Here is a 23296-nt window from a genome sequence, read left to right as displayed (position 1 = left end):
TTGTTGGGACTTTTTATTAATAGATATCAGCTCATTGAGACGGACGACTGAGCTTATCTTTTATGAGCGGTCGTCTGGTGGCTCGGCGCCGCCTCGTCTGCCAGTATGGGCAAAATAACACTTACACGACTTCAATCTTTTGGACATGTTTCGTCTACAAGCAGTTGAGCTTAGCGATGTACATCAAATCCGCCCAATGACTTCATTTTAGTCAGTCGAGCAGATCAAATCAGAAAAACTTTAAAGTACTTATCATACAGTTCATGTGGCTGACAATCATACGATACGGAATTTATTCATACAATAGACGTATAAATTGAAATAGATTATTCTTTATAGCAATTCAACGTATATATCACTTTTTATTTTAATGTAAGTCAATTATGATGGTGTAATTAATTTTGATTATCGTTAAAGTGCTTCTATTGATAAAATTGGATAGCTACGCAATGATAAAGATACGTCATAGCAGTTTATTAGAATACATATATTACTATCAATGTAATTATATTTTGATTATTTATTACTAGGCTTATATGACGCAGGTACGTAAGTATGTTTTAGCAACGCTATACGAGAGTGTACATTCACATGGGCGCGCTTACGCGATCGCTGCTCAACAAAGGGGACGAATTCGTAACAAAACATAATTATTATTTCCGTTTGCCACAGGTTGACGTTATAACTGAAAACGTTTATTGCCTAAATGCTATTTTAGCTTTCTAGTTTCTCAACACTTCAAAAACCCTCGATTTATGCGTCGGATGTTTTTTTAGATGGAATTAAGTATTGGAGTTATGATTTCACCAGAAAATCTAGAGGATGTATAAAATAATCGTTGATACACCTGAGTGGATAAGTCTGGGGGAAGTACACTCACCGGCACGGAATCTTGGCCACTGCAATTTTTTGCGTAAAATAATACTATTTCTTTTCTACTACAAAATTCAATTAAAATTTGATCAAAACTAGTTACTTTAATGTTTTTACTAACTTTTAGTAATAATTGGAAGTTTATAAGAAGTACTCCCGCGTAGATATGAATTAAACAAGAATTTACGCTTTTCCTGTGAAATTTAAATGATTTCTTAAAAAATGCACAAAAATTAGAAAGAACGTTTCCATAAAAAAAAATTGAACCTTTTAATATAGGGTGTTTCCTTCTCTTGCCTTAAACACTGTTTGCATCCAGTCTGGCATACTCTAGAAGACATTTTTGATGTCCACTTGAGCTATAGTGTACCAAACGGCCCCAGCTGTATTTCTAAGCTCATCTAACATTGGTGCTGGGTTGGAATCGAACTTTATGTTTCTTTTAAGCATCTCCCAGATGTGTTCTATTGGATTAAGATCCGGGCTACGAGCTGGCCACTCCAATTTTTCAATATTAACCTCTTGAAGGTACTCTTATACGCATCGTACGACACGCGGACATGCGTTATAGTGTATTAGTAGCAAATTTTCTTCACTGATAAACCTGTAATAGGGCTGAACATGTTCCTGGAAAATTTCCTCGATGTACCTGATCAAATTTAAGCCATTATCTACGATAACTAACTCCGTGCGAGCATCGGAACTTATACCTCCCCATACCATTATTGACCCTCCATGAAAAATCGCAGTTTGAGCGTGGTGATGGTTGAAAACCTCTCTTCTCGTATCCTCTATACTGACTCTTAGCTATCAGAAGCTCGTAAAGTGCCTTAGCAGTCATCTGTGAACACCTGACGAGCGCACTGGCTGTGGGTCCAGTTTTCATGTTCTCGTGCAAAACGAAGACGTGCTTCTCTGTGATGTCTGAGGAGTTATGGACGGCGAGCTGGTCTGCAAACCTTCAAATTAACTTCCTTCATTAGTCTTCTCACCGATTGCTCACTCACATTTATTATCCTGGTGTTTTAGAGCCGGTGGCGTATCTCAAAAACTGTCAGAAAGCCATTTCTGAGTATCTCTTGAACAATAAACGGGTCTTATCGAGCTGATGAGCACCTCACGCCTTCATTTCCTGGTCTGCACGTGTAGCTGCCAGTCTCTTGGTATCTTCTCTATGCATAGTGCATAGCTGAAAGTGGTACGTACTGTAGATTAGGTACTTTATGTTGCGGCAGTCATTGGTCTAACATTGTGATGGCCTGAGCAGGTTGTTCAGATGTGAACGGCATTTTTTATTGTTTGTTACGATCATTGACTACAGTACAACAATAACAATATCTTAAAACAGCATAAACGATATCGAAAAAAGTTTAAAACGAACAATTCGTAACTTCGGCTTAACCGCACAAATCACAAATTTCGAGTAACTCTTAAAAAGTGGTAAAAGATTATTCTCAAACTTAATGATTTCTTACCATAAAATTAAACAAATAATATGTTAACATATCTGCATACAAAAAAATCGTTAAAAACACTTCAAAACTTTTTTTATCGGCAAATTTGTAAGTGGCCAAGATTCCGTGCCGGTGAGTGTATTATTGTTCTTTGCTCATATCGTCTCATCGTACGAACAATTTTCTTACGAGGAAAATAAACATCTCAAAGGAAAAAAGCTTTAAATGTTGCACGTGTGTTAACGTCACGAGAATTCCCAATACCAAAAAGTGTGGCAACTGGCATACGTCATCGTAGTGGCGGAACTTTCCTAGTCATCAGAAACAGTATCGCGTAATGCTGATAGACATCATTTGTCAAGTTAGATTATGATAATTATTAGTTTAATGTATGTTTTGTTATTTTAATCAAGACAATATGTCTATATCATAAAATATCAAATTGAAATTGTAAAACAGCATTGTTTTCAAATAACATAAAAAGTTAAAGTAATAAGTGTTCGTATCTTATTAGATCCTTAGGATGTTAGGTAATCTTATAAGAAATAGAACATAATATGATTTATTCCGATGTTTACTCGTCTAGAAAATATCAAACGATCGTATTTTCTCAAATCAAAAGCTAGACAAATATATCTGCGCCATAACAAATATTTCTCCATTTTTCAGGTGGACTGCCCGTTCATAGTATGTATGACGTATGCGTTCCACACTCCAGATAAACTTTGCTTCATACTGGATCTTATGAACGGCGGGGATCTGCACTACCATTTGTCGCAACATGGCGTCTTTAATGAAGCTGAAATGAAATTTTACGCTGCTGAAGTTATATTAGGTGAGAATTGAATTATTTTGTTCTAGTGCATCTCCTAGTTTGTTATTAACTTAGACTTATATAAGTACTCGATATTATATTACGAAATACAAATTATCTTTAAAGCTCAGTTAACGGGTATTAAAAAAAATGTAGTGTTAAAAATTAAGAAATTTATAAGTGAAAGACGTTCCCAAAAATTACGTTATCATTAAACCTATTTATATTTAAGTGTAATAGATACCCTATTATCTTTTACGACGAGAGTGCATTAACTTTTTGTCGGAATCGTGTAAGGAGAAAGCTGACGTTCTATAATGAGGAGCGAGCGGAGAGGAAAACTCAGTGTTTCATAGTAGTTGGTTTAAATAAATAAATTTAATACATATGAACAGCGACATGAAAAATAATCCCAATGACGAGCTATCGCAGCAATATAAAGTAACATCTGTATCCTAAATCACGGGCGTATGCGTCATTTCGATTATAAAAGATGAATCAAACATACTCCTATCAAAACGAAAGTCATAACAATATCATAAATAGCCGAGTTACAAAAATAGGCGTGATGGTTTGTTTAAAATCGTGCTAGACCGGCAGGCAAGTGGAACGTGAAATACCCATTAATATTAACTAGAACGACCAAGCGAGCTGCAAGTACGTAGCTTGAATACACGTCGAGTGTGACGATGTACGACAACGAATAGGCGCTATTTTATAATTCCCTTTTATTTCTTGTATAAAGCCGATTTTTTAAATATATAACAGAATAACTGCTAAATAAATTATCAGCAATTGTTTGTGAAGAACGGTTTTCTGGGTAACAATAAACATTCAGATAAAGCGCATGTTTATTCAGATATACTATGAGATTTGTACAATTTTTTAATACGTTGAATGTGATACTGCGCCAAATTGGTAGCACTTTGCAAATGTGCTTCGTAATTCACATTTAATTTGAGTATAAAAATGATTAAATTTGAGAAACTCATATACTTAAACATTATTGTCCTACATTTATACAAGGTCTATTAAATTGTTTACATAATATAGTGCTTTTATGAGATTGAACGATCAGATAGAAGAACTTAATATGATATTAGAATATTATAGTATTTTAGTGAATAGGGAATGTGTATGTGAGACACCAAAGATGAAACACTAGAAATTTTTAATTCTGAGCGTATCCGCTTGTATTTTTAAATTTAGATAAGAAATAATTGTTAAGATTTATTAAATGCACTTGCTAGTGCTAGTTATCTAGAATCTTAAGTTATTTCTCTCTATAATACTTAACTGGTAGCATTTCTACAAGCGATCAAGTTTATATCAATAAGATGTATATTGAGAGCTCTTGTAGTTTTAAAGGCCAGATGTATATCAATACTTTCTTTCTTATTAGATAGAGACTAAGAATTTACATAGTTTCCAGTGAAGAATGTTGTTTAATTTTATTATAAAAAAATAAAATATAGTTTGTCACTCTAATTTTGTACTTAGCCTTGTCTACTTACAAGTGAAATTTTTTAAAAGCCGGTTGCGAAGTTTTTATTTTAACCAATAGTTACATACAAATAAATCAAATATTTCCTCTCTATATTAATTAACAGTGTAAGTGCGTCAAAAGACTTTTTAGCCTTAATAATAAAGTTCAATTTCCTTTTTTTAAATCAGGTCTAGAGCACATGCACAAACGTCACATCGTGTACAGAGACTTGAAGCCGGCGAATATCCTGCTCGACGAACACGGCCACGTGAGAATATCCGATTTGGGTCTCGCATGTGATTTCTCCAAGAAGAAGCCGCATGCTAGTGTGTAAGTGTCATTTTAACAGAAAATATTATCGAATTCTTTAACAAAGTGGAAAGTACATAATCATTGTAATTTGAAAATGATCGTGCTATTTACAATCACGATTTTTAATTTCTTGTAGTTTGGCATGTATTATCTAGCCCCAGTTTAGATTTAACCAGCTAAGTAATAATTGAATATTACGATAGCCAATTCACACTAATTTTAGGATAATATATCGAAACCTGAGTATGTTTTTATCTGCTGTTATAACTGAAAAGCTAAAGTAAAAATGTCACTTACTGTTTTACTGTTACGATTCAGTATGTATATTAAAATAGGTTTAACTAGACCAAGTAGCTCATGCTGTTTTAACAATTGAACATTGAAAAGTATAAATTATAGTAACCTAAGCTTTCGAATTATCACAATTTATTCAGTTTTAATTATAGTTACCTAAGCTTCACAATTTATTCAGTTTACTAAATTTTTCTTATTAAAATCTCCCATTCCAGCGGCACGCACGGCTACATGGCGCCCGAGGTCCTCTCCAAGGGCACGGGCTACGACTCGTCCGCGGACTGGTTCAGCTTCGGCTGCATGCTGTACAAGCTGCTCAAGGGCCACTCGCCGTTCCGCCAGCACAAGACGAAGGACAAGCACGAGATCGATCGGATGACCTTGACCATGGTAAATATCAGGATTTTGTTGTTTTTGGCTTTTTTTGGGGTGTTGGTAGAAAGATAAGGTGCCAAGCTTTCATGCATACAGATACTAAGACTTACGCAAGTGTAACAAAATCGGTTATGTACAGAAGTGAATTGATACAGACTTAGATTATTAAACCATGAGATGATAAGGATTTTAAGCGCTGGAAAATCTCAGTATTACTATTATTAATATAATTTAATAGTCTCTTTTTAGTATCGATCGATTTTTGCAAAAATATTATTTACATTTGAATTTCCATTACCTACTTACTTCAAGTTTGTTTATGAAAAGTACAAAGTTGCGTACAAATGTTAATTGTTTATTCTAAACTAGCTTCCGCCCGCGACTCCGTCCGCGCGGAAAAATTAAGAAAAATTAAGATTTATTTTTTTTCTACGTATTTTTCCGGGATAAAAAGTATCCTATTTTATGCCCAGGATAATAAGGTATAATTATACCAAGTTTCATCGAAATCGAACCGTTAGTTTTCACGTGATGCCTGAACATAGAGACAGACAGACAGACAGACAAAAATTTTTTTAATCACATATTTGGGCTTGGTATCGATCCAGTAACACCCCCTGCTATTTATTTTTTCAATATTTTCAATGTACAGAATTGACCCTTCTACAGATTTATTATATGTATAGACTAGCGGTCCGCCCCGGCTTCGCCCGTGGTACATATTAACGTTTTCTCTACATAAGAACCATCCTCGTACTTCAAGGAATATAATAAAAAAAGAATTATCGAAATCGGTTCAGCCGTTCTCGAGTTATGGAATTACAACGAAAAGTGGCATTGATTTTTATATATTAGATGAGGAATTTATTGAACTTCTTAATTGACCTCTTGGAAATACCGTATTCCTACAGAAATTTAGTTTATATTCTGTTTTCCGATTTAAAGAAATTCATTTCACGCGCAACCTTGCGAAAATACAACAATAATGTCATAATATTACTGGAAAAATAATGTTCGCGCACATTACGCGAAGCGAAATTGAATCACTTTGATTTACTGACCGTTGAATTCGTATTCACATGTAGGTCAATGATACTGTATGTCACATAACCGCAATATATCACGCATCAAAATGAGAGTTCACATCTCTGGTTCACTGGAGTAGGTTGTGTGACGTCATCGTTTAGTCATAACACCAACTTACGAATTTCTCGATCATGACTCGCCTATATACATATTATGATATTACACAGGTGTACACAACATATTGTAGGTAACGCTATTGACGTCAATAATAATAAATGTCGTAGGTAATTTAATATTTTTTTAATGAATAACACTATTGTTAACGTCATTACGCTAACTACACAATAAAGTAGTAATAACATTGATTGAATTATCACTGATGTACGTCACTGTTAATAGCACATTATTTTATCGGTAATTAATTTAATAGTTATTTTTATCAATACAATATAAATAGAAAATGTTTTGGAAACATGAATACGTATTTTTTTATTACTATATTATGTAATATTGAAACTTAATTTTCTTTAAAAAAAAAGAAAATATAGGTCTTGAATGCTGCTTGGATGTACAGGTGCTGGTTTTATTTTTCTTAGCATATTTTTTTCGATAAATATTGTATATTATATGAATATTTAATAACTTTGAGTGTGAAGATGTAAATAACGCACTGACATTATATAAAAAAAAACTACTGGATCGATTAAAGTCTTTTATCCCAGGTTATTTTGCATTTAGTCATATCGTATTTCGTATTTGAGCCATAAAGGCCACACTCTCGCCGTGTGCCCCGCGTGGTCAGAGCCCCGTGCTCGCCTAGTCGCAGTCGTCGGCCCTGATCTCTCCCTGCCTTCCATAGTTCGCGAAATGGTTGGCGGCGACAGATCGTGGTCCGCGGCTATCACATTCTGCGAGTATGTGATGTCGCAGAAGGAGGAGGCAGAGCGGGTCCGCGAGAGAAACCCTTCCTCGGATCCGATTCGGCGTCGTCGTCCTATTGGGCGTCGTCGCCGTGTCGCGGCCGCTTTACACGGTCGCGACCTGCCTCCCTGATGATGGGCACCGGATGGTGGAACGGGGATATAATCCATCATCCGGTGCGGAGAGGCGGCGTGAGAAGTGTTCCACTCACGCCGCCCCCCTAGGAAGGTAGACCTGGCGGCCTCCCGCCACATTCGCGTTGGGCCTGGAGATAGGCTGCCGCTGACGGGTCTGCGGACGCGGTTCTACCGAATACCCGCGGCCCCATCTATAAAGCGGCACGGCGGAACACAGTGGAGTTTAGTCGGTAGGTCCCTGCACTCAGCAGGGTGAGTCCGACATAACCCAGGGCTCTTTCCCCGAGTGCCCTGGGTATGCTTAAATGCATTCTCCACTATAAAATAAAAAAAGGTTATTTTGCATTTTTTACGCGTGTTACCGCGGGCGAAGCCAGGTCCCAGAATAAGATGCTAGTATAATAATAATTTGATATTCTTCGCTCACATTACATATAAAATAAGTTTTCTAAAATAGCTATATTTAATTTATACATTCTATAGTTTATAGTATTTTTATATTGTAAATGTATGAACTATTATTATTTTATAACAATTATTATTACCAATAAATGTGCCCTTGGACTTGATAAAATAATGTTAGAGTTAGAAATATAATGTCTACCAGAATGTGGAGCTGCCGGAGTCGTTTAGCCCGAGCCTGCGCAGTCTGCTCGAGGGGCTCTTGCAACGGGATATCAATAAGCGGCTCGGATGTAAGGGAAGAGGGTAAGTAGTTCAAGTTTTATTAGTTTTATAGATTCAGGAAATGATTAACAGCTATCAAATATGTTCTGAGCTTAACTCAATTAAAGTAAAAATAATGCATGAACGTAATTATGTCGATGATGGCGTGACGATGATGAAGTTATGTCGAAAAGTGTTTTGAATGCGGTCGAATATACAAATATCAGCAAGTGGTGAAATCGGTCCTTAAGCTTATTATAAATCTGACTACTGAAATATTGTGTAAATGTGTATGAAATGTGTAACATAATTGAAGTAACTTTTTGAAAGTAAAGAATTCATGACTAAATAAAATATTGCATATACATAACATAAAAACCTATTTGATTGTTGTAAGTTTTTTCGAAATCTTTTCTTATGATCTATGATAAATGTACACTATGATAATACACAATTATATGTTGCAACTTTTGTAATAAGTAAGATAATATATTAACGACTGTTTTCTTACTACTAAAAAACTACAATGTACTTAAAATAATTTAAAACCAACCCCGCAGTGCCGACGAGGTAAAAGAGCACGTGTTCTTCGCCGGCATCGACTGGCAGCAAGTGTACCACCAAAAGTACACGCCGCCGCTGATCCCGCCCCGCGGCGAAGTTAACGCGGCCGACGCGTTCGATATCGGCAGCTTTGATGAGGAGGACACTAAGGGGATTAAGGTATTAAAGTGAAGTCCCATGTCCCCGTAGTGGGGTAAGGGGCAGATGCATTATGCATACATCTGTTTCACTGATCGATTTTTCTTTAGGGACAAGTAGGTGATCAGCCTTCTGTGTCCTACCAGACCGAGACATTTTTTTTTTTTTCTTCGTCTCCACCGGGAATCGAACCCAGGACCCCTCGGTTCTACGCTCACGCGTCAACCACTGTACCAAGGAGGCGGATTAAGGTATTATGACGTAACAATAAGAAAAGTCTTCTACTAGTGTATTTAGTTATACATACTATAAGGGTCCCAAGATACAAGTACAATTGTAGGTATGAATATGTCACAAATAAATTCATTTCATTTCATTTTTAACACGCTTTTATTAGCTTCACTTGTATGTTAGTATGTAACCGGCTCCTGTTGACTCGATTTTGATTGTACACTTATCAAGGATTGGTGAGCGACACAATAATTTCATGAGTTTATGCGTGTTTATTTAGTTTTTTTTTTACTAGATTTATTTTACATACCTTATTTGTGGATATGGCCTGGTATTTAAATACATTTACAGACTGCCTATTTATGAAATATATTCAATTTCAGCTAACGGAAGCAGATCAAGCTCAATACAAGGACTTCCCCCTAGTGATATCGGAGCGCTGGCAGTCTGAGGTGGCTGAAACTGTATTCGAAACAGTCAACCAGGAAGCCGATAAGATGGAACACAAGAAGAAGTCCAAACAGAAACAGAAGTTTGATGCAGATGAGAAAGGTAACTTAAACATTTAAATTGATCTTCAATGGTATTTTCTGATAAGAAGAAATATATTTTTCTTATACGACACTCAAAAATATGTCATTTTATTTTGTTGTACTCAAAGAGGTTTATATATACAGCTAGTAGTTATTTACTTTCTTGTTATGAATAAATATATGTCGCGTTTCCAGAATCCGATTGCATTCTTCACGGTTACATAAAAAAGCTGGGCGGGCCGTTCGCCAGCGCGTGGCAAACCCGTTATGCCAAGCTGTATCCCAACAGACTCGAGCTGCACTTGGAGAATAGCGCTAAACCTGAAATGATTCTGTTGGATATCGTCGAAGATGTCTCTTCTGATCTGGTATCAGTTAAGGGTGAACAGTGTATCGTGCTTCGCACTAGGAATGACACTAAGATTGTCCTCACCAATACGGTTGGTTATACTTTTTTAAATTATCCTTTTAATTTACACACAAAAAATGCTTTCATCACTTTTTTAAGATGAAGGTATTGTTTATTTAACTATGTAAGCAAGAAAAAAAAACTTTTATTCATTTCAAAATATATATATATTTTACAGGACGAGATAGGTCTAAAGGAATGGGCACTATCACTGCGCTCTGCGCACAAGTGTTCCCAAGAACTATTGGCGTCGATGGCGAAGAAGGCCGGTAAAATTTACGGCACAGATGGTGCAAAGGAGTCGATGGCTCTCGGGCGCCCGCCACCGGCCGCTTCCCCGGCGCTCACGAGAGCCCCCAACGGGAACAACTAGCACGAGCTTTCCGCGCCCAATAAGGGCGCGAAGATGTTCCGCCGCTCCAAGAGTGCGGCGCAACTTATCAAGTGAACCGTTGTACCGAGTGAACTGTGACGCGCCGGTCTCGCGCTCGCGTAGTGTAAAGTGTATGTGTCGTGGTTGTTGTGCGAGTGCTGCTAAACACGAACATGGCGCGGATCGCCCCGCAGTTTAGCGGCGCCCGCTCCCCTCAGGTAAGCCACGCCCGAAGCCAATACGCTGACGTTGCGGCTCATAGAGCCACAAACTATAGTGATAATTAGGACTGCCAATTATTACTAAATGAATGCTGTTCGCATTTTTTTATTGTTGTTCGAAGTATGTGATAGAACCGATCAAATTTACGGAAATTAATAATAATGTATGAACTCGATTTCGTTTACCTTGCAGTAAACTTTCAACTGTGGAAAATATTGTTTTTTATAATTGTTTGCACCGATTGAACTTTGTAATTATAAATGTTCTGGATGTTGTATTTAAATGTGGTAGGTACTGTAAAGAATAATTAATGTAATGTTGATTAGATAAATATAGCATTTACATAATTATCTGTTTTGTGCAATAGGACAAAATTTATAAAAAAAATGTAATTATGATTCCTATGTAAATTAACATTAGAATGTTGTGACATTTTAAAGTCAAAATTAAGTAATGTATTAATTATTATAGATGCTTCAAATATTCAACTAATATTCTAATTAGGATTTAGCACTCTGTTACATCTCTGACTATTGCACATAGAATAATTTAATCAATATTTTATTCAGATGCTGAATTTTATTTTATACATCTGATGGCTCTCTTGTGCAATTTTTTTATTATGAATATAAAAGTTCCTTTTTATCAAGATACAGGACTACACATTATTTATTGAATTGTACTTAAATAATAGATTTTCCATTCTTGTTAATAACTACTATATCTTTAGTTTTCTTGTTATTTATTTACATAGAAGTAAATGTAAGTAGCTGTAATTTTTTAATCCATTCATGCAAATTATAGAGGCAATAATCATTTAACAAAGTAAAAGCGTGACAAGTAACAACAATAGTGATATTTAAAGTGTTTAGAGAATTTTTTAAACATTCACTATGTATAGTTTACTGAATATACCAACATTTTTCTACTGTTTTCTTTATACTATAGAATATGACTGCAGATAAATTAACCATTGCAATAATGATTCAACTTAATAGAGGGCTTATATGCCTGATGCAGATTTAGAAGTACATATTATGGTCTTATATCATATAAATTTTATACATGTTCTTTTTTATTATACACAATTGTGCATTTTAGAAAACATAAAAAATATGTCTCGTGTTTAGTCAGGTGTTTGAAAATGTATTCTCTAAAACATGTTCACATTTATTTATATTTTTTTTCTTGGATTTTATATACATTTTACTGAAAGGAGAATAAAGAAAAAATATTCAATAATTCCAATTTTAATGTTTGTATCCGTAAATATTAAATAGCTTAGATGATAGTAAAGATGAAAACAATATAATGATAAGAAATTCTGTAAGAATAGACTTTTTATATAAATTCATAATTTATGAACTCCATTATGAAAATATGTTATAATTCATGGGCTGAACTTGTGTTTCAATATATAATATGTGTTTTGATAGTTTGATTTCTATAAGTACAAAGAAAGACAAAACAACAGTTTTTTAATTCTAAGTATTCTAAAACCACATGGTTTGACCTACTATCATAACATACTTAAAACAAATAATTATAATTGTATTTCTCTAAGATCAATTTAAATACTCAAATTAGGAACAAATCTATTCACAACACACTGTTATATATTTATTATAAGGTAAGGTTTAATATAAATATTAACTTTAGTGTATTTTAAACTAGAACTGGTGAATGTTTAGGTGTATTTCATATAACATTTTAAGAACTATTCACTCAATATCAAAATTTTTATCTATTACATCCAAATTCTAATAATACATCACAGTTTTTAGCTTAGTTAATAATATGATATATTTTCTAACTTTCATACTTTGATAGTAAATGTTAATTTTGATGGTATTGCATAATTAGTGTACTATCATTTAGGTTTTTAAAGCTTCACATTTCATCTAAAATGTATGTTTATTGTGAAAATGAAATTTATAATTAGAAAATGTGATTGATTTATCTCAATAGGATATAAAATACATTAGATGCTAGTCAATTAAATTTAAAAACGGGATTATTGATTGAGTGTAGATGAAGTAATGATAGTGGTTTAACAGTATTATAGGTTAGCTGGTGAGAAGTGTGATGTAATCATTTAATTCTTTTGTAGACAATGCTGAATAGATCGACTTCTTCACAATTTTATATCAATGTATATCACTGCTTTTGCTTATGAATTGTTTATATTTTTGTATACATATTTTTTCTTTATATCTGTGTTATATATTTACACGTTTTTATTATGTTGAATCACATAATATGACTTTTGTATACACACAATATCTTCCAATATGCATACTGTGACCATTTAAAATAATATACTATATAAGATGTTACATATTATTTTAAAGGTCGGAACTATAGTTCTTAACATTCCTCTATGCCAAATAAGTAATAATGAATGGATGATGAAATTGCATTTAACTATATATTCTGTTTTTATTTTTGAATACTTTTGTCTTATTGTGCACTTACTTCCATGCAATACGTTGCTTAGATATTGGGTAAATTTTGTATTAGCGTATAGGACAAGTGTAAGTAGCTAAATCTGCATCAGACATTGTGTTATCGTAGAAACCTCTGTTAGAAAATATTTTTATTGTGAACCTACATTATATGTAGTAAATTGTTTATTTAATCAGTGCTGTGTTTTTATTGTTCACCCCTATAAAATTATCACGATAAATTCATTATTCAATAGTAAGACATAATTTTTAAAATATTTTTTATTTATTTAAATGCTAATAATCTTTTCCTGTACATTAATCGTATTTATTGTCTATCTGAAACACATCTGAAATAAGATTTGATCAATCACCAGTGTTAGCATGACATATCAGGAACATCACAATGACATAAAAATTAAATATAAATAATCTAGTAGTGAACAAAATTTAACATTAATTTTCTTGTGTTTATTCATTTTACGAGCTTTTTTATTGTTTATTGTATTTATAAAATGGTAGTGGACACAGTAATATTCTATTCTTCATTACTCTTATGCATTTCGATCGGTAGTTACTACAAAAGAATAGATGATATAACAATGAAACGAAATTATGGAACTGGCCTAGGAATATTACTAGCGTGTTTGATATGCGGACATCAAATATACCATACTGTGCTTTTGGTGTGGGGAAACATAGTCATACTAAAATGCTGTGATAGAAGGTAAAGAATTTCTTAACTAAATGGTTCCATACTAACTAGAATTAAGTATTAACTTTAAATGCTTAGGGTTAAGGGCTAGTATGAGTATATTACATTTCTATCGATTTACCACGTAACATAAATATATTTTTTATTTAGATATTTACACCAAGTAAGCATGGCATACACCTGGTTATATTTGTTTTATCTGCACCAAAATGCAGTGAACGATTATGTACTTTGGGTCCATCAAACCTTAGCATTAAGGCTAGTAGGTCTAGCTTTTGAGCTAAACATGGCCCAGAAAATAAAATCTGAACCAAGAGTGAGCATGACAAAAATGAATATGGGCGATAACGATGTTCTGACTACGGATCCATCTGCTGTTGATATAATAACGTATGCTTATTATTTCATAGGATTACATAGAGGTTAGTAGGTACATGTTTTATCCTATTTTATTATCCTATTAAATAATTCCTTTAATATATAAATTTGTACATAATATTCAAATGTAGCCTTCCTAGCTGTTTTATCAAGTAGGTACCAAGCCCCTGAATAAAATACCCGAGAGAGATGGAGATGGAGATAAAAAAAAGACGGGTTGCACTCCGGGAGTGCCGGCAGAAGTGAAAACTTGATTATTAACGTTCAGCATGTTTGATATTTTGGAATGGTATCCGTCTTACGCATGGAATATAAGGGCTAAAAAAAAAGTCCGTCTTACGCTTTTTCGATCAGGCCACGTGTCCTGACGCGAGTTTAAGATTTTATACCCAACGCCGCTAAAGAAGTTTTCACTTCAAAAATAATTTTGACTGAACAGAGAATCGTATCTTATAGGATTCAAAGTTCAAGCTAAATTCATTATTCCTAAACGTTTTAGGACCATACTATAGGTGGAAAATATTTGAAGATCATTTCAATTCTACCTTTTCCACGTTAGGAGATTGTAGAATAATAACTGAACAAAAACTAAAAAAGGCGTGTATATGTGCTCTTGGTTATTTGTTATTGCAAATAAAATTTTCCACCGAGGTGAGTTTCATAAGAATTTATAAACATTTGAATTACAAGAATTTGAAGATATTATGTGTGGAGAAAAACCAAAAACCTCCTCGTGATAAATAAAATAGTTGTTTATAACACAAATTACACTATAAGTAAATAATTATAATATTCTTGATGTTTGATAAATTATTTTTAGGAGTTCTGTAACCAATTATCCGAAATTTAGCAAGCATTTTAAAATAAATATCATACCGTCGTCTAACTAAGAGGTTTAGGTAATTGGTGTAGGTAGGTACCTACATTGGTGATACGTAAAATAAAACATATCTACTTAATTCTTTCAACATTTTTAGTTCTATTACAAGCAACAATTTTATGATGATTATGGAACGGATTTTCGCTACTTGTACAATATACCACATCTAATTACGTATTTTTTGAAATATCAAATCACTATGCTGTTATGCACAAGCGTCTGTACAGAGTCTGGGTTCGGTGTTTATCCCGCTAAATGTTTACCCATACCGGGATATGGACCTTCTGCGCGGTTCAGCCTCTTGAAAATAGTGTAAGTAAATTTATAATCAATAAATATACAAAATCCATATACAGGGTGGCTCTGAAATACGTTGACAACTTATTTTACGATTTATTTTATTTTTCTTTTACACAGTATAACGGTGACTACTAAATAATAAAAATACAGTATTATTTTAATATAAATATCTATTTATTTTCAAAATAACCACCTTTAGCTTTAATACAAAGGCTTATACATTTTCTGAAGTTTTCGACGATTTTCCGTAACTCCTCTTCAGATATTTTGTCCCACTCACAAGTAAGTGTTGCTTTCATCGCGTCTACACTTCTGTGTGAAGTTGCACAGGCTTTCGCCTCTAAATTGATCATACGCTGAAATCCATTTGATTAAGATCTGGTGAAAATGGAGGCCGTTCCTTGGAACTTATGAACTTTGGGAAATGGTCCATACATCACTACTGCACATTTGAGGCCCTGTGAGATGGAGCAGAGTCCTGTTGAAAAGTCCACGGTTGGTCACCGAAGTGCTGCTGGCTCCAAGGAAGAACTACACTCTCCAAAATATCGCGTCGGTATATTTCTTGATTCACTTTCACACCTTTTTTTACGAAAACGAGAGGAGTTTTGCCTGTTGAGCAAATGCCACGCCAAACCATGACTGAATCCGGTTTTTGCCGATGGGGGATAATTGCTGTGGCTCCAGGGTGACTAGAAGAGTAAACTTTATCGTTTTGGCGGTTATGGGACTGCTCAATTTGAAAAAAATTTTCATCTGTGAAAAAAATATTTTTCCACGCTTCACCAGCGGAGCGCGCTTTCAGTAAGCGACATCTTTCAAGGCGTATTTTTTTATCTTTATCATCCAACCGCTGTGCTTTTCGCAGCTTGTATGCTGTTAACTTGAGCTCATTTTTAACAACTCGTTGTAACGTTGAATGACTTACAACTAAGTCTCGAGCCATTTTTCTTACCTCGGCTTGTGAATTGCGGGTCAATCTTTGTTTGACGATATGTCGAATCCTAGGCGTCCTCACAGTTATTTTTCTGCCTCTTCCCAGACGGTCACCGAGATGGCCAAGCTCATAGAAGCGTTTAATAGCAGAAGAAACTAACTGCCGACTGATACCGAGAAGTCGTACTACCTCGCACTGCCACTTACCAGTCTAATAAGAATATTATTGCACCTCGTTGAGCAGACATAGTAAAAAAAGACTAATTTTAAATTTATTCTCTTCACAAATAACGTTAAGTTGGCGCCAAAACATGTGAAAATAATAATTAAAAAACAATAGCAACGCAGCATGTCCCATTTTTGAAATTTATTATTTTGAAATTTGTCAACGTAATTTAGAACCACCCTGTAAATAGCTAATATTATCAAAGTTCTCACAAATTCATCTCTGTGCCCGCCTTTTGCGACGCGGACGCTTTCATGGCACCGATTATGAAATAGGTATGAAAATGATAATTATGGTAAATAGTCTTTGACTGTTAGAATAGTACCTACCTATGTTTGAAAGGGTAAGGGTAAAGACATAGTCTAGACTGCTCTTCATTGAACTGGGACACTGAGAGGTGAAATAAGGTTATTAGGATCTTAGTGTTGACTGTTGGGACTAGTGTATCTAATAAGTGCCCGCTATAATATGCAATTTTTACTGTACTACATATTCGAAACTATTGTACACTGTGTTATAAATCAAATAAACGATTTTTTTTTTTTTTGTAAGCATACTTACAGATATAGGTAAGTACCTACATTGCAATGAATTTTTTTGCAATTTTTCAGTCTATCAAAAAAAAATATTTTATTTACTTACATTTATTTAGTTATGCATGCAATGAATGTATAACTCGTTAATATACCAAACCAAATATGTAGATAGATATTAGATATATATTAATATTATTAATTGGCTTGTCGACGCTACATTATTATACTTAGGTAATACAGTAAAACGCACCAAAAAACGTTAATAAATTAAATGCAACGTAACGCTACATAGAGATAGACGGTACTACTAGTGAATGACGGTAGGGAGATGCCTTATTAGTTATTAGTAAAGCTTTGAATTTTATTTGTTTTGAATTTCTAGAGCTACAACTTCTGATGCAGCAGTTGAAGAGGAATACAACTTTTCAATGTTAAAATGCTTTGACAATGAGAAGTTGTTAATGGGACCGAAAATGAAAGACTCTGTAAGGAGCTGGGATATGCCAACGCGCTATTGGTTTTGGGCCAATGTGTACAAGAACAGTTTAAAAGCTAATAAAGAAGTTCGGTTGGTATTTTTCATGCAATTTTCTCTTAGAAGGATTTACTAATGTAGGTACCTATTTATAAAAAAAATAAGTTAACCTAACACGCTCGTCGCTTCGCTCCTCGCTACCTATTTGAATATTTAGGCCGGCCGCTGCCGTGACTCGCTCGCTTCGTTCGCATGGCTTATATTGTTATCTAGAGCGACAGATAATCTATGTAGAGCATAACATGCAGATTGTTTCTTCACCTGTCTTCACGATGTGCTCTGATACATATATATATGAATTTAATTTTTAATCACTTTTATTCTACTTTTAGAAGTGCTTGGTCATTTTTTGCTTGGACAATATGGTGCAGCCCGACATTGCCACAAATAATAGTTTCTACCACACTCTGGGTTTATATTCATCTTGAATCTGAATATAGTGAACTCTATGATACTTCCGGAACAGTAAATTTTCTTAATCGTTTTTAAATAGAATATTGATAATAAGTATAATTATATACTTACTTATAAACTACCTAAGTATATATTACCTATATATAGTGCAAGTTTACTTTGAATACAAAGTAAACTTGCACTTTGATATTAAGTATTTATATTAATTATTGAAATTATAGTTGCAGCAGATAGTAATATGATAACTAATGACTTGTATAATTTTTGATTGTATTTGTTGATAAAAAATTTGGGAGTTACTTTGTTATTGCATATTGTTTGAAATTAGTGATAGCTACTTGTGAAGGTACCTACTTTAGAACCATTAGGAAAAGACATTTAGCTGGTTTAGTTGGTAGGTAAGTATTATTGTTACCTATCATTAATGAAATGCATAGCCAATTTATTTATATTGTTTGTAGTTTGTCGTTAAAAATAAGAAGGTAGATAATTACCTATCCATAACTATAAACCCGCCCTATCTTGTTTCAAAGTAGTCAAGGAGTCAATTTTATTTATGTAAGTAACTATTATAATGGACCAATATACTCAAGCTATTATTAAACTACCTATATCTACACGCGCAGTTTGTACAATTGGTTTTTTTTATTCTATAGAGAAAACTGTTGCCTTCCGATATTTCGTAACAAATTACAGTAAGTACAATACAGAATAATAAAAACCTAAATATGAATTTTATAGGTCCATGATTATGGACCTATAAAAAAGTCATATATTTTTTTTTTAATAACGTACCTAACTAGTCATCTTTTTTCAGATGAAACTACCGTGGGATATCGGTTTTTCTATAATGAGATTGCTCTGCTTGATTTACTTGACTCCGTGTTTCGTAGTAAGAGACACCAGTGTTGTTTTAAGGTATTACAATTCTATATTTTGGGTGTTCCATCTCGTATTATTGGCGTTAATGGTAGCAGCAATTGCCATTTACAAAACGAGAGGTGAACAAACTTTATAAACGGTTTCTGTAATAAAATTTTGGAACTTGACAAAGCTTTTTATTTCTTAACACCTACACGAAGCTAATCGTTAATTACTAGAAATTCAGTGAATACAATCATGATTTCATATTACAAGTTTGCTAGTCGGTTGCGTAACGATTGTAATTTTTTTTGAGGTAAACTTTGTTTTCATTATGCGTAAAAATAGATAGGTATTTATCGTAGCTATTGTGAATGAGACAGTAGGTACTCCTAATTGCCAGTAAAGTTAAAGTTATGATTGCTAATTAATAAAACCATTTGATAACACGTATTATTTATTTCATTAACAGCATATTGATTCACACAAAATCTCAATAAAATTACTTAATACAATAAAACAAAACATCAGCAAAATACATCTATCACAGATATTTCTTAATCAAGTATTGGAAGACAGTTTTTGGTCGGTTTTTTTTAGGGTTCCGTAGCCAAAATGGCAAAAACGGAACCCTTATAGTTTCGTCATGTCCGTCTGTCCGTCTGTCCGTCTGTCCGTCTGTCACAGCCGATTTACTCGGAAACTATAAGTACTACAGTGATGAAATTTGATGGGAATATGTGTTGTATGAACCGCTACAAAAATATGACACTAAATAGTAAAAAAAAGAATTGGGGGTGGGGCCCCCCATACATGTAACTGAGGGATGAAATTTTTTTTTCGATGTACATACCCGTGTGGGGTATCAATGGAAAGGTCTTTTAAAATGATATAAAGTTTTTTAAAAAACATTTTTCTTAAAGTGAACGGTTTTTGAGATATCAGCTCTCAAAGTCGTAAAAAGTATGTCCCCCCCCCTCTATTTTTATAACTACGGGGTATAAAATTCTAAAAAAAATAGAGGTGATGCATGCTAATTAACTCTTTCAACGATTTTTGGTTTGATCAAAGTATCTCTTATAGTTTTTGAGATAGGTTGATTTAACTGTAATTTATTATATTTGCTACTACGGAACCCTTTGTGCGCGAGCCCGACTCGCACTTGGCCGGTTTTATATAACTCCTTGCGTGAATATAGTGCAAATACTGTAACATTATTTTATAGACCTATATAAAATAAAATTCAAACATTCGATATAATAAGCAAAATCTATTTGTAACTGATAATATAAACTCGATCTAATCTTATATTTTATGAGGGACAAGTGGCATCACTTAGCTATATTTAACATTATTGCATTTACTTTGTACTGCGCAATATTTAAGCATGCAATAATATGTAAATATGATCTTTATCTATATTTCTCTTAGTTACGTTTCACCTCCGTCGCAGTTATATTAATTTTTGGGTTTTCAATAATGTGCTTATTTTGAATAAGTCTCAGCTCTTTGAGTGCAGGTGGGACTTTCCCGGTCGGCTGAATTTCTGTAAAAAAAAAGGTCACACAAATATATTTAGCGAATGGCCTAAGCAAAAATTATATTTAGTAGGTAAACAAAAAGGAAAAAAATATTTAGTGAAGTTGTATTGCAAAAATAATGATATAGCATAGACACCTAAGACAGCTTTCGAAAATCCGTTATGCATATATTTGTGGTATGGACAAAATTAATATCTTATATTTTGGTACTTATGACAATTCTTTTTGTTTAAAAGTAGTTAACTTAAAAATATTTAATTTCCTTACTTCTTGCATAATCATACGTGTCTTTAACAATGGCTTGAAGTGTTGCTATTGTAAACTCTAATGTGAGTTTTAAGTCGTCTTTGGTTTTATACGACCAAGCCATAAACAGCGCTGCGAACAGATCGCCTGTTCCCGTAAAATTTGCATCCAACTTTGGTATTTCTATTTTGTAACATGAATCTGTAACAAAATCACGAAATTTTATAACATTCGATTCGATTCTTCCTTTAAAGTCAATCCTCTTCCTGCCTATTATATGTATAAAAGATTCAACATCATCCTAAATATTTACCGCATGTTATCTATTGCAACTGTAAGCTATTTTGTTCTTCAAGAATGAGATTAAAAAAACAATATTCCTTTGAATAATACAATTGATTTATGGGGAACCACAAAATCGTTAGGCCTAACCTAACTACTTAGTGGTCTAATGGAATGGCCATTTATTCAAGATATAGACAATTTACATGATAAGTATTTTGTATTTATTTTTTCATTTGCATTTTTATCTACATCACTTTCTAAGTTGCCTACTTAATATATAAAAGTTTTTTTTTTGTTATCTAAGTACATGGCCTAGCATATACCCTACCAAGTACCAATTTGCATACTTTAAAGAATATACAGTTGGAAATTTTTACCTTTATTACTAGCGAGTCCAATCATATGCTGATCGTCTCCCAAATCAGTGCTCGACAATACAACAGTCTTAACTCCCTTATCATGCAAAGCTTGTATAACTTTTAAAGCACCATCTAAATCCTTCATCGGTATACCAGTTAGCAGTTCCGCTTCAAACTGATTTGGCGTTAATATATCAGCTAGAGGTACAACATCATCTCTGTATACGGGCAGTATTTCTTCAGGCACGTATAGTTTACCGTTGTCGCCCATTACTGGATCGCATACTACAAAAAGTAAAAAAAAAAATTCGTATTTTTTATAATTTCATTAATTTTAACTATTTAAATGTATTTCAATCTATATCTTTTTCTAAACATTTAAATTAAATATATGAGGAGAGAAATGGTTAGTAGATTACACAGGAAACAAAACAGGAAATGTATTCAACTAATTGCATTCAGTAGTTATTGTTGAATTACAACAACCATAGATAATATGTTGACCACATTGACATTGGTAAGGTCACATGTATTATAATTTATATTCAACATAGTGTCAGATTAGTGCCTTCATTCATCATCATCCATTTATCCTTGAATTCTATATAATTTTAGTACAATAAAAGTATACTTTAAATAATAATTGCGCGAAAATGTGAAGTGCTCGAAAGTTCATACAATATTAAGAAAGTGAATCCATGAAAGAAAAATACTAGAAAACAATAAGCTATAAAAATATTGATAAGAACTAATTAAAATCACAGAAAAAAAATTAAAATTCTGTGAATCAAGGTTTGTTTTATTCTTTTGTTCATTAACAAAAATAATGAGGCAGGCCACAGGTCTCCAAAATGTTTCAGCCGCTGAGCCATGTCCACACTGACCAAACTACTTACCACAGTAATTGCTTATGAACAAGATCCTCAAAATGCATTGGCACATATAGTACACAAACCATCAATTATACATTTAAAAACCATGAATTAAAATATAATAAAAAGAATATCACCCAAATAAATGTAACAGCAAATGCTTTTATCATCTTATAAAACCTTGACTATTTATCTTGTTGCTATCTAATGTTTACTGCTAATGATACTTAAATAGACTTCAAATCTCATTTTATAAGTCAAATTATCTTGATTATTAATAAATTGTTATAAAATTGATAGAGCTAGACACATACTCTATAACTATGAATTTATAATTCAGTTGTTGGTATTATTACATATATACTCACCATAAACTAATCCGGGATTTTTTACTTTTAGATTCTTAATGATTTGGGCAATTTGCTTAAGTGAATCTGGTGACCTAGAATACCCAGTTAAGAAGTGTGTATAATAATCAACTTCATTTAATACAAGACCATCAATCAATTCCTCCAACTCTTCATTTTTTAAAATCGGTCCTTTGATATGTTTATAGGCAGTGTGTGTTGAAAATTGCACTGTATTAATTGCATCAACCTCTAGACCTAAAACCTACACAATAATTCATTAGTGAAAGCATTAAAAATTCCAAACAAATAAATAATAATATTTCATACTTACTTGCAATGGAAAAACTGCACTTTTATTCCCAACATACCCATGGACTACATGACTCTGAATTGATAAAACTCTTGGTGTATCTGAAGCCATGATTTACTATTTTACTAACACACACCAAATATGAATAAAACGGCGAACACGTCCGCGAACGTCGTCTCCTAGATAACAATTAAAATTCAAGTTTAGTTTATCAGCTATAAATTAATTAATCCACTAAATGAAATGAGACATAATTTGTTATCTTTTTGAAATTACAACA

General features: G+C 33.4%; 3 protein-coding genes across 5 annotated transcripts in view; 2 read left to right on the top strand and 1 right to left on the bottom strand.

The window, feature by feature from the left end:
* The window catches only part of LOC123695982 (G protein-coupled receptor kinase 1), a 27227-nt gene extending 13758 nt beyond the window's left edge, over positions 1-13469 (top strand). The window contains exons 9-16 of one of the 2 annotated variants that reach the window (XM_045641946.1): positions 2997-3162; positions 4816-4957; positions 5449-5623; positions 8300-8400; positions 8919-9081; positions 9675-9843; positions 10020-10264; positions 10412-13469. In XM_045641946.1, the coding sequence (XP_045497902.1) occupies positions 2997-3162; positions 4816-4957; positions 5449-5623; positions 8300-8400; positions 8919-9081; positions 9675-9843; positions 10020-10264; positions 10412-10606 (1356 nt within the window). In that variant the 3' untranslated portion in view covers positions 10607-13469. Of the gene's footprint in view, positions 1-2996; positions 3163-4815; positions 4958-5448; positions 5624-8281; positions 8401-8918; positions 9082-9674; positions 9844-10019; positions 10265-10411 lie in introns of both variants that reach the window. The other variant, XM_045641945.1, reaches the window with a different exon arrangement.
* LOC123695984 (pyridoxal kinase) lies at positions 6237-23296 on the bottom strand. 2 transcript variants are annotated; one of them, XR_006752027.1, is made up of 6 exons: positions 23038-23296; positions 22725-22968; positions 21503-21769; positions 20862-21041; positions 20405-20599; positions 6237-6295 (listed from the first exon to the last, which is right to left on the bottom strand). XR_006752027.1 is itself a non-coding variant. In XM_045641948.1 (5 exons), exons 1-5 carry the CDS (start codon positions 23125-23127, stop codon positions 20481-20483), a joined length of 900 nt encoding a protein of 299 aa, XP_045497904.1. In that variant the 5' UTR covers positions 23128-23295; the 3' UTR covers positions 20228-20480. The 2 variants fall into 2 exon arrangements, 1 of the variants encoding a protein (XP_045497904.1); XM_045641948.1 differs by lacking the exon at positions 6237-6295 and having other exon boundaries at positions 20228-20599; positions 23038-23295.
* Positions 13777-19241, top strand: LOC123695983 (lysophospholipid acyltransferase 7-like). Its single transcript, XM_045641947.1, has 7 exons — positions 13777-13999; positions 14138-14409; positions 14865-15016; positions 15343-15557; positions 17626-17811; positions 18111-18243; positions 19010-19241. The coding sequence occupies exons 1-7, from the start codon at positions 13788-13790 to the stop codon at positions 19208-19210; spliced, it is 1371 nt and encodes a 456-aa protein (XP_045497903.1). The 5' UTR covers positions 13777-13787; the 3' UTR covers positions 19211-19241.

This window comes from Colias croceus, chromosome 12, assembly GCF_905220415.1.
Source record: "Colias croceus chromosome 12, ilColCroc2.1".
Lineage (NCBI taxonomy): Eukaryota > Metazoa > Arthropoda > Insecta > Lepidoptera > Pieridae > Colias > Colias croceus.
Note: the sequence above shows the minus strand (reverse complement) of the source record. Positions and strands in the feature narration are given on the sequence as shown.

Bases quoted from the DNA above. Each gene is read 5' to 3' on its own strand.
- LOC123695983 (XM_045641947.1), top strand. From the start codon at position 13,788: ATGGTAGTGGACACAGTAATATTCTATTCTTCATTACTCTTATGCATT. The intron at 15,017-15,342 runs GTGAGTTTCATA...CAACATTTTTAG, and splicing joins AAATAAAATTTTCCACCGAG to TTCTATTACAAGCAACAATT. The intron at 15,558-17,625 runs GTAAGTAAATTT...TTGAATTTCTAG, and splicing joins TTCAGCCTCTTGAAAATAGT to AGCTACAACTTCTGATGCAG.
- LOC123695984 (XM_045641948.1), bottom strand. From the start codon at position 23,127: ATGGCTTCAGATACACCAAGAGTTTTATCAATTCAGAGTCATGTAGTC. The intron at 22,969-23,037 runs GTAAGTATGAAA...ATTATTGTGTAG, and splicing joins GTGCAGTTTTTCCATTGCAA to GTTTTAGGTCTAGAGGTTGA. The intron at 20,600-20,861 runs GTAAGGAAATTA...TTTTTTTTACAG, and splicing joins CACGTATGATTATGCAAGAA to AAATTCAGCCGACCGGGAAA.